Source organism: Armigeres subalbatus, chromosome 1 (assembly GCF_024139115.2).
Source record: "Armigeres subalbatus isolate Guangzhou_Male chromosome 1, GZ_Asu_2, whole genome shotgun sequence".
NCBI lineage: Eukaryota > Metazoa > Arthropoda > Insecta > Diptera > Culicidae > Armigeres > Armigeres subalbatus.
Window position 1 is genome coordinate 220,482,341 of NC_085139.1, and position 12,143 is coordinate 220,494,483.

General features: G+C 40.3%; 1 protein-coding gene across 2 annotated transcripts in view; it reads right to left on the minus strand.

The window, feature by feature from the left end:
- Positions 1 to 713: 713 nt before the first annotated feature.
- LOC134205789 (protein-tyrosine sulfotransferase) overlaps positions 714 to 12,143 on the minus strand; it is a 463,178-nt gene continuing 451,748 nt past the window's right edge. For both annotated transcript variants that reach the window (XM_062681382.1, XM_062681381.1), the window contains 4 exons: positions 2,428 to 2,668; positions 1,923 to 2,239; positions 1,660 to 1,858; positions 714 to 1,565 (listed from right to left, as the gene is read on the minus strand). In XM_062681382.1, the coding sequence (XP_062537366.1) occupies positions 1,419 to 1,565; positions 1,660 to 1,858; positions 1,923 to 2,239; positions 2,428 to 2,668 (904 nt within the window). In that variant the 3' untranslated portion in view covers positions 714 to 1,418. The remainder of the gene's footprint in view (positions 1,566 to 1,659; positions 1,859 to 1,922; positions 2,240 to 2,427; positions 2,669 to 12,143) is intronic.

Below are 12,143 nucleotides of genomic sequence, written 5' to 3' on the forward strand. Positions count from 1 at the left end.
CAGCGGAACGAATTCCAATGCGTACAACATCGTCGCAGGCGCCCCGAGGGCAGTATCCTCGGGCCCCTGCTTTTCAATCTGTTCACCTCGGACATGCCTGAACCTCCAGAAGGCGGCATTCTGTCTCTGTTCGCAGATGACACCTCCATCGTCTACAACGGTAGAGTAATTAGAGTGCTAGTGACAAAACTCCAACGAGGCCTGGATGCCCTGACAGAGTACATCACCAGCTGGAAGATTTGTATCAACGCGGCGAAGACCCAGGTTATCATTTCAACCCTCCCCCTAAAAATCCCCTAAACATGTTCTACCTGGGGACGGTAAAATCATCCTCAATGGCACGACTGTTGAATGGGCCATTGAGGTTGAAACTAAAAAAATCTAAAATTGAAGGGCTCTATGGCCAAACTCTTAATAGTGCTGTCCAATGAGAGCTTGAAGTAGCTCGAAGTTTCTCCCTGTCCTGCTCATGCCCATTTGTTGACAAAAAAGAACAAGTAGGGCGGGAACAACTTCGAGCTACTTCGAGCTGCTCATTGGACAGCACTAATATGTACAAATCTAGACCAACATTTGAAAAGGGCGTAACAGCCAAAATAATATTGTAAAATCAAAACGGAACAAATAAAAAGAAAATAAAGCCAACAAAAAGTCAAAGTCAAATAATATCGGACGAATGTCATCACATACACTGAAACAAAATCACCATGCCGTTTATCATTATTTCAACATTGAAGAAGCGAAAAGGTGCCCCATTGAATCATTGTTTTCTTTATTTGATTTTCGGTTTCATTTATACACATTTAAAAACTTCGTTTCTGGCCATATTGTTTGTTTGCTGCTGGTTTGTCCTATGTGCAACTCTTGCGCGATTTCCATTTATACATACACAAATATTTACACGTCAGTTTGGTTGTTTTGTCTTCTTTGCAATCTTCGATACCTACCATACTATAGTACAGAGATTTATTTGTATCTAGATTTGTATATAAAATAATTAATTAATAGTTTGTTCTACCACATAGCTTGGTTTGTCTTGATCTGTTAAAAAGTGCCCCTCGCAATAAAGTTTCTGTCTTGTTCGCTTATTGACACGTAAATCGCACGACTTGACTTGAATATGCAGCTCACTATTTGCGGTTGCATGATAGCGGTAGCGGTGGCGACGGCAGCGCGGCATCTCTGGCGACGCCGACGATTCTACTAAAATTGGCTCGACTTCACGGAAAAACTAGGAATAATAACAAATTAAACTAAAGCTCGCTTTTACTTTTGTATGCAGTCCATCACTCTACAGCATCCTCGTTGTGCTCTAAAATAAAACAACAACAACAACCCGGCTCCGGGTTACGGTCTGATCCTCAGAGGATCGCGTTGGTTGGTTGGTTGATTGAAAAATATGCTAAAGTTTTCTAATATCACGTTTTGCGTTCCTTATTATTGCCATAGTCATCTTCGTCCTCGTTGTTGTTATTGTTGTGATTGTTCGCTTTGGGCGGTGGATTTTCGTCCCGATTAAGTAGCTCCTTTACTTTGTGCTCCCACATTTGGGGGTTCGCCTGAACCTGTAAGGTCGCGATAATGAACGGAACGATTTAAATAAGGAAATTTTATAATGGTAAATATTTTTACGTAAACATTATTTCGCACAAAACTTACCTTGTAAGTATTCTCTTGCACGTACGAATCCGGCTTGCCGTAGTCCGGCGGGTTAGCGTACGGGTCGTACCCTAGCACCGACAACATGGGTGCAATTTCCGCCATGTCTCGGACCACGTCCTCCGGTATGTGGTCCACCCACTTGGAGAGCGCTTCCAGGTTAACCGGTTTGATCACCTGATCCGATGATCGTTCCACCCTTAAAGAATACGCACAGATTAGAATAAGTATTCGATTTGAATTTTAATCACTTGTAGACATACTTGGATAACGCCACCCCGTTCTCCTTGTTGATGAACTCCTCGTGGTGCAGCACCGAGTCGTTCCATGGGATGTCCAAGAAGTGTAGGATCTTCCGCATCCATTCCTCCGGGTGGAGCACCAGCTGCTCGTAGTACACCATCATGCAGCGCTCCTTGCCGATCTCCTTGCACTGGTCGTGCATGGTTTGGATCGCCTGGTTCCATTTGGTCATGCACTGTCGGTAGTTTGACAGATCGAACCCGGTGATGGTGACCTTCCGCGAGATAATTGAATGCACCGTTGCCCGGCCATCTCGCACCATGAAGAGGAATTTAGCCTGGAATGCATCATCGAACCAACGAATATGTTACTCAAAAATAGATCACATGAAAACAATTTCCAGTTTTAGCAAACTTTTGCTCATGCAGAGAAAATATCTACAGGGAGCTGCTCTAAGAGACCGATCCTTGCCCAAAGCAGATAACTATGGTTATGGATTTTATTTTTCCATGAACTCCTACTTACCTCTGGGAACAGCTCGATCACGTAGGTGCCCATTTTAAGCGTGAGTGGATCCTTGTTGCACAACCGCGGCGCAGCATCACCATGATTGGCGATGATCTCCAAGCAGAACTGGGCGATCGCTCCGTTCAGCACCTCCTTGGTAATGCCGGCCTCCACTAACCGGACGGATTCTTTCTCCGATTTCATCCAATGCGACCGCAGCTGAAGGATACGAGGGATGACACGTGTTTCCTGGCCACATCTGCAATCAACAGCAAGAAAGAAAAAAACAAAAATCTATAGAACCAGAACAAGGTCGTTTAGCGTCGTCGGGTGTGTTTTATGTGGCATTAAAATTTTTTTGCAATAATGAAGTGCAAATGCAAATCCCCCATCGTTGCTGCCGAGGACGGAAAATGTAATCATAAAGAAAAATGAGCATTGGTAGTAAAATGGAAATATATGAGCGCTCGGTACAGCTGGGTCGTTATTTTCGCATCTGGTGGTCTGGTGGCTTGATGAAGGGCTTCCGGGCAACTGATCTAGGAGAGAATGACGATTACCGGCGTCGTGAGGGTGGTCGCGGTTGCGGAGGGAATGGAAAAGTTGGATGGAACAAATGAGCAAACACACATCGTCGATTCATTCATTCGTGGCCGGGGAGCATTTGGAATAATTTACTAAGCAGAATGTACGGCGTACAAACATGTACTATGTGCCAGGGTCGGATTCATAATTATAGAGTGTGATGACAATTAATAAGCGATGAATTACCATTTTTCCTGATAATAAGACATTATAATTCTCATTTGATGATGGTTTTTTAGTTCTAATCGATCATTACAGTATTAAAAAGCGAATCGATTTGTTCAAGAATCAAGATTAAAAGCTAAACCATACTTAAAAAGGCTCAAACCAACGCTGAATTAATTAAAATTTTCCTACAAATATGATAAAATTAATCAATCAAATTAAATGATAGAACAATACTAGGCTAAGAGGTGTCATTGTGTAAATCCGACCCTAGCTTGGTAAAAGCTCACCTAAATGTTAGCAAACATTTGAAGAACGTACGCGAATGGGTGGAAACACAACTCCCCTTCGATAAGATGATAACGAATACAAAATGCATAGATGTAAAACTATCCATTCGCATGCGGTTCTGCGATAGCACATTGATACAGTTGATGCACATGTTTGCAAGACGGCATTCTCCTGGTTGGAGACTGTGTTCAAAACCATCAAGAGGATAGAAGTAAGTACGAATGAATCAGTGTTCATATGTACGTACGTTTCAAAGGCATTGTATTTGTGGCATTTCCAACACGAGCAATTAGTGTCACTGCTTTGCTATTGCTCTTCCAGTAAATTCAATTATCGAAATGGGATATGCTTGATTATTCCTATGAGTTATGCTGCAATTATGATATGTGCCATTAGTGAACCACAATGCAAGATAGGAGGATTATGCGACATGCATCAGACAAATCCTTAGCATGGTATCGGATATATGTGCTGCGTAATCATTTGATGCCTTTGTGCAGCAAGAACATTAGAAGTAATGATACACCGATGCACTTTTCACAGTATTCTTGGAAGACCGAACAATAAAGACTACAAACTGATTCAAGGGTTTCGATCTCAAACGCACAACATCGGATACGAATAGAGCCATGGAATGATTTTAACATTGTCCAACAGAGAAAACAGATGAAATTTGTCAGCGATACCGACACAGAATTCTGGCAGCATACTCTTTAGGATTGTGAAAAATCTTTTACAATAAAAATACACAAACATACAAAAATAAACAATCAATAATTTAAAAGAGTAGACTTCCTCCATTCATGACGTGAGGGAAATAATCAGCTATTTTGGTACGATCATTTCCGCAAAGATATATTTCATAGCATACTAGCTGTAAGTACGCGGCTTTGAACGGAATTGCCAGGTGGATTTAGTGCTTGCTGAAACAATTGGCAAATGATGGAACCGGTAATCTATCGGGATTATTAAGAATTTTATCACATCAGGATAAGGACACAACATTTTAAATACCATCCGATGATAAAAAGATAAAAGATTTCACTTTTGCTCCTTTTCCCATTGGTGATTCAAAAGCAATACTGGGTGGTTCAATTTGGCAAGAATACCCCTGTTAAGCTATTTAAACTGTTTAAAACTCTTTTCAGAAACAAAATATTATATCCGATACGAACGAATTTATCCATATGAACAAAAATTAATTCTTGATTAATTTATCACGATTTAACTTACGAATGAACCAATCTGAAGGATTGATTCTTTGTTTAGTTCGTCTTGGCTTTAGCAGTGCTTATACATAAAAAATGGAAAGGGAACAGAAAAAGTCGAAACCATCAATGATGCAATGCTGGTGAATTGTGACGAAATCCAATACAATCTTCAAAAGTGCGACGCTGAAAATGGCCGAACATTTGACTTTAAATTGAAATAGAAACAAGCGCACCCGAACAAAGAAGAACACGTCATTCTGACAGAATCCTACTTCCTATGATTCCGATTCAATCCTACTCAGGATTCTGACAGATCTCTATTCAGTATTCCGACAGAATCCTTTCCAGCATTTCGACAACATCCTGTTCAGGATTGGCGACAGAATCCTGCTAACAATTCCGACTAGGTCCAGTTCAGTATTACGACTGAATCCTGTTCGGGAATTCGATCGAATCCTGACCTGATCAAAATCCCAACAGAATTCTGCTCAAGTTTCCAACGAAATCGAAAAAATGGTTGTGATAAAGATCGTAATAAATCTAATACTCAACGCTCGGATTCGGATAAAGCTCTAATGTTTGGTCATAATGTGGTCAAATGAATTACCCCCATAAGAATGCTTGCATTGCGAAGACTTTATGACGGTGTTTAATAAAAGCGAAAATTTTCTGATCAAATTCCATGATGGCCATATTGAAAATGAAGTAGCATTTCGCAGTCAGTGAAATATATGACTAAAATTCATGATTTAACGACATTTTCACAGCGTATCATACGTTTTCTGATGAACAATTTATTAATAATTTGGGCAAAATTTAGTGGACATCCTAGATGTTGTGGTAATGAATATTTTCGATTTATTTCCCTGAACTACGTTATACAGCCGGCGCGTGGTGTTCAACCTTATTTTTTCACCAGCTTTGACCATAACATTAAATGCGCACTTCCTTTCAATGGTACTGAATCGAAAAAAAAAAACAACCCGGAAAAATATTATTTTGTTTTCATCATCATAACTTCCATCAACAATCCATTTTGTTATTATTTTTCAGCAAAGTTTTGTTTCTCTTTTTTCATAGCAACATTTTAACAGCTGCCGCAGCCAAATTCTTTTTTTTTTGCGGGTGGTTTAAAAAGGGTTTTCTAAGGAGTAAAATCAGCAGTGATTCAAATCGTTCGGGGCTGTCAGTTTGAATATGAATCTGAAACATTAATTTTCCCAGCAGCTGTTCTAGGTTCATTTTTTATACCAGTCAAATGTCAAAAAAATAAAACTGGTATAACGCTCCGTTTTATTTTCTGCAGATTTGAACCACGATTGAATCACGAGATTCAAATATTTTTCAATAAGGGACCGACTGTTTACTTCGATGACATTTACTTCCAGGGTGCAGCAGCCGTAAAAAGTGTAGACAACAACCTTCCGTGCACCATGTTTACGGTACTCGTCACTGAGTGGCGATACCGGCGTTTCTATCTATGCTGTTAAGCCTGCTACTCTATGTTCTGAGATTTTCACATTTTCCACCATGAGCTCATGGAAGAATGGTAGTTGGAAATCGATAAAATGTATGGGAAAATCAAGTATTTTGCAAATTTTTGGAAAATGGTGGAGTTTTTGAAGAAAGTAGTGATAAGGAATGAAGTATGGGGTGAAAAGATTGTCTCCTGCACTTAGTTTGCACTGATTAGTAGTCTAATAGTGATGAAATTTCGATTTTACTACCATTGAAAAAACGCCATCTCTTGCATTAATCGTTTTGACTGGTACCTTATTGTTATGGTGTAGGAATGCGTCATTTTATCTACGGATCAATCCACTATGCACTTAGAGTGAAATCAGGAGTGATTCAGTTCCATTCCAAATTTTCGACCACTATTCTAGTTTGAATCTGGAGCCAAATAGAACAAACTCGCTGGTTTCCTCAGCAGTGTTCTATTCATGTTTTTCAAATTTTCAATTAAATGAAATCATCATGTTGGCGCCAAGAAAGGCGCCGTAATTGCAAAGTGGATTGATCCGTAGATAAAATGACGCATTCATACACCAAAACAATTGGAAAATATTTGAATCTTGTGATTCTTTCGTGGTTCAAATCTGCAGAAAATAGAACGGAGCGTTATACCAGTTTTATTTTTTTGACATTTGACTGGTATAAAAAATGAATCTAGAACAGCTGCTGGGAAAATGAATGTTTCAGATTCATATTCAAACTGACAGCCCCGAACGATTTGAATCACTGCTGATTTTACTCGATTTTACGGCGCGTTTCTTGGCAGCAACATAATTATTTTATTTTATTGAAAATTTTAAAAACATGAATGGAACACTGCTGGGAAAACCAGCGAGTTTGTTCTATTTTGCTCCAGATTCAAACTAGAATAGCGGTCGAAAATTTGGAATGAAACTGAATCACTCCTGATTTCACTCTAAATGCAGTGATCCCTTCTTTAAAAGTAGGCGCATGCTCGGATTGAGGCCATGGTGGATGTGATCCCTTCTTTAATAGCAGGCGCTTGCCTGGATTATGACAATGGTGGATGTGATTCCTTCTTTAAAAGAAGGCGCATGCCCGGATTCAGGCAATGGTAGATGTGATCCCTTCTTTAAAAATAGGCGCTTGCACGGATTATGGCATTGGAGGGTTTGATTCGTTCTTTAAAAGTAGGCGCTAGCCCGGATTGAAGCAATGGTAGATGTAATCCCTTCTTTAAAAGTAGGTGGCAATGGTAGATGTAATCCCTTTTTTAAAAGTAGGCCCTACTCGGATTATGGCAAATGGTGGATGTGACTCCTTCTTTATAAGTAGGCGCTTACCGGGAATAAATCTATGGTAGATGTGGTCTCTTCCCCGAGTAGCACAATTCAGATTGATTTGGTTGCAGTTACTCATATGTGAGTTGATTGGTTTTAGTAACTCGTCTACGACAAGTGGATTGCTTGAGTTTTTAAAGTTAGGCGCTTGCCCGGATTAAGGCAATGGTGAATTTGATCCGTTCTCAAGGCGAATGCCCGGATTGAAGCAATGGTGGATGTAATCCCTACTTTAAAAGTAGGGATGTGGCTGGAATAAGTCAATGATGGATGTGATCCCTCCCTCGGAAGCAATTCTTCCGTTTTGTTATTTCATTCTTCCGGAAAATGTTTACCATCAGTCTAAATTTATCAGAAAGCAGCCTTGACCTACTTAATCTACGCTAAATATTACATGAAATATCCCTTTCGCTTTCACACTTCAAAATTATGCCAAATGTCCGTTATGCCAAATGACCCACTCTTTTCTTGCAGTTCTAAATTATGCCAAATGACCGTTATGCCAAATGACCTTATGCCAAATGGCGTTATGCCAAATGACTTTATGCCAAATGACCCCTTATAAATTGATCTTGTAAACCACTGTTAGAGCGGAATATAACTTGAAATGTTACTTGGGCTGTTTAGAATGCTGTTCAATATACGGATTCCGAGAGAGTTCTACTCCGGCTTCCATCCAAATCATGTGCAGGATTCTAATCGAATCCTATTCACGATTTCGACAGAATTGTTCAAAACTTCGACAGATTACTGTTCAAGAATCATATTTAAAATTCCGACAGAATCCTATTTGGAATTCCGACAGAATCCTGTGTAGATTCTGTTCAGAATTCCGACCGAATTTTGTTTAGAATCCGACAGAATCTGTCGGAATCCAGAACAAAATTCTGTCGGAATCCTGAACAGGATTCCGTCGGAGTACTGAACAAGATTCTGTCGGAATTCAGACCAGCATTCTGCCAAAATCCTGAACAGGAATCTGTCAAAATCCTAAACAGGATTCTGTTGGAATTTTAAACAGGATCATGTCGTAATTCTGAACAGGACTTTGTCAAAATTCTGAGCTGGAATCCTGAACAGGGCTCTGGAACAACATTTCGGAATCCTGAACAAGATTCTGTCGGGATCCAAAACAGGGTTCTGTCGGAACTTATACAGAATTTTGACGGAATCCTGAACAGGATTCGGTCGAAATGCTGAACATAATTCTGTTGGAATCCTGAACAGGATTCTTTTAGAATTCAGAACGGTTTCCTGAACATGATTCTGTCGGAATCCTAAATACATCCTGAACAGAATTCTGTGTCCGAATCTCGAAATCTCTGTCGGAACTCTGGATCCCGGAAATTCTGTCGAAACTCTGTACAGGATTTTGTCAGAATCCTGAATACCCGTTTCTGTCGAAATCCAAAACAGAATTTTTGTACTCTGTTGAAATCCTGAAAAGGATTTTGTCGGAATCCTGAACACAATTCTATCGAAATTCTGAGCTGGATACTGTCAGAATCCTGAACAAGATTCTGTCAGTATCCTAAACCGATATCTGTTGGAATACTGAGTAGGATTTTGTCAAAATCCTGAACATAATTCTGTCTAAATTCTGAACAGGATTTATTTGGAATTTTGAACTTAATACTTTTAGAATCCTAAAAAGGCTTCATTCGGAATACTGAGTAGGATTCTGTCGAAATCTTTAACAGGATTTTGTTGGAATCCTGGACAGTCAGGATTCCGTCGAAATCCTGAACAGGATTCTATCGGATTCCAAAACAAGATTTTATTCGAATCCTTAACATGATTCTGTCGTTGTCCTGAACAAAATTCTGAAGGAATTCTGTACAGAATTCAGGCGAAAATCTACACAAGATTTTGCCAAATTCTGAATATTCTGAACAGGATACGGAAGAATTCTACTCATGCTTCCAACAAAATCTTGTTCAAAATTCGAACAGAATTTTTTTTGGAATTTTAACGACTTTTTTGAGACTTCGACAGAACCTTAATCAGGATTTCAACAAAATCCTGTTCAGGAATCCGACAAATTATTTTGTTCCGGATTCTGACAAAATCCTGTCCTGGGGTACGATAGGATCCTGTCCAGGAGCCCGAGAGGAACCTGTTTAATATTCCGACAAAACCCTGGTAAGGATTCGATGATAATAATACGACAGAAGTCTATCGAAGACTCCCACAGAAATAGTTCTGTGAGGTTAATAAATCCTAAAAAAAATATTCATCAGGATTTCTTCGAAAGTTTTTGTTTGCTTCCATTAAAATCCTTTGCCTCATACGCAGGAGTTCGTGGGTGCAATCCCAAGTCCGTTCCATTCTCCTACTTTGTATCTTTCGCTATATTTCTCATGCTCTAGCAATCGCTAGAACTGGAAATGGACTTGTATACCGTTTCCATTTTTATCATATACCTTCAACTTGACTATTCTAGCAGTAGCTGCTAGAATTGGAAATGAACTAAAAAAGCTCTTTTCCTACATCCAGTTAGAAATTCCGTCAGTTGCTTTCTCCTATAGATAGTAGAATCTACAGATGAGCGAAAGCATGGTTGAGTCGGTTTGTTTGACTGTGCACACGCGCATATGACGTCACAGCCCTTAACATTTCCATTGAAATCGTGACGTAATGCTCGTTTGGAGACACGTTTGACAGTTCGTTTGGAGACAGTTCGCTCATCTATATATCCACTAGACTTCGCTCATCTATATATTCCACTATCTATTATTTTCTCCTATCTATCACATTGACAGCTCGTTATCCGAGCAGCACAAGTCAGATAAAAATGGTTGCAGCAACTTGTTTGTGACTGAATCTGGTCATATATAAGTTGCAGAGACCCACGTGGAACATGTGTGCTGCTAGGGTAACCCGTTTCGGTCTAACCTAGAAATCAAAATAAAAATAACCCGTGTGGGCTCATTTTTCGTCCGATTGCCATGAAATTTTCAGGAAAGAAGCGTCATCATGTCTATTTTTTGGTGCATGACTTGATTTGACCATGGTGTCAATCTGGCCGAATTTATTTAGGTGGGGTCCTGGGTCAGGTGCCATTTTTTAAAAACCATTGATAAATGAACGAAAGTGCCCAGAGTCTTGATGCAAACGTGGTCAATCATCATTGATCAGCATCAGAAGTTAGTTTTGATAAAATTGGATCACCAGGAAATGTTTCGGGAACCTGGTTCCCTGGGGTAGTGGACACTTTCCAAGTGGTCTTAAAACCAGTCTTGCGACATATAAAACTTCATGACTTCGGAAAACAAGCCCAATAGATGAGTTTTTGAGAGGTTTTGAACACATTGATAACATCCGGAAGTGTTCCCGGGAACCTGGTTCCCTCAAGAAAGATTATCATCCAAATATGTAAAATTTGTGTACAATCTTCTTCTTCTATATATATATAGAACAAAGTTGGCATTTGTACCACCGCGCATCACTCAAGAATAGACAGCCCAATTTTTGCTTCTTTATGGACAATCCTCACAGAATCCAAATTTAAAAGTACTCGCGGTTTCAGGCGAAGGCCGGGATACGAGCAACTTTAGGGAAGATCGGGTAACCAACCCCGGTGGAAACTACGGTCGTATGCTGACCGGAAAGGGGAGGTTTGCTCCTCTCAGGAGGTGCAAATCTTACTGAGCGTCTGTTCTCCATGTTGGGAGCGGCTCACAACAGCGTCTGTTCTCCATGTTAGGGGCGGCTTATCATCGTCCGAGTGCCAGCAAGGGACTCTAAGTGAAACTGTGCACCATGGTCCACCGGGAATAAGGAGGGATGGTCCTCTGGAAATTTAGGGGGTTTGGTGTCAGGCCCTGCCGCGACGAACAATCAACAGGTATGAGACGGCTTGGAGCGCAGCGACCGAGGTGGGCAGACCAGGTGCAAAACAACTTGGCGATCGTAGGGCGTAGTGGAGAGATGTGGCCCCGATCCGAAACTACTGAGCCGATCGGCGTGAAAATTTGTATGCAGAGGTTTTTGAAGCCGGGGAAGGTTTGTAAGATGGTTCTAGACCCCTCCCGGCTTTGGAAAGGGGGGTCCCATACTAATGAAACACCAATTTCTTCATAACTCAATCAATTTTAGGCGAAACGAAGTTCATCGGGTCTGCTAGTTTAGAATAAAATCCAATAAGTCGATTAGATCCTGATGACATGAAAACTTGAAGTCAGTACTCGCTGATAGAAATCCTTTCTACGACGGTAGAACTAATCGGACAACTCTTCTTTTACTAGTGAAAAGAGATCAGTTTCCTCAATGCTCTTTCCTTCCTCTCGAAAATCCACTTCTAGGTATACAAAAATTCTTATGACTTCCGTATTCCAGCAAAGAAACTTTTCAGCTTCCACCTGAATAGAGCGCGACATAAAAAATAAGGTAGCAAATAGATATTAATGTACTTAGGGATCGTACACTAATTACGTAAGCACTTATGGGGGGAGGGGGGGCCGACCATTTTCTTACGCTCCATATAAATAAAAATTGATTTATATGGAAAAAATCTTACATGGGGGGAGGGGGGGTTCAAAAACCCAGAAAAATTGCTTACGTAATTAGTGTACGGCCCCTTAGTACTTTTAAATATACGAGTTTCGCATCCGCGAACTCTATGCCGTTTGTTTGTCCGACAGTTGCTATATGTTTAAAAGTGTTT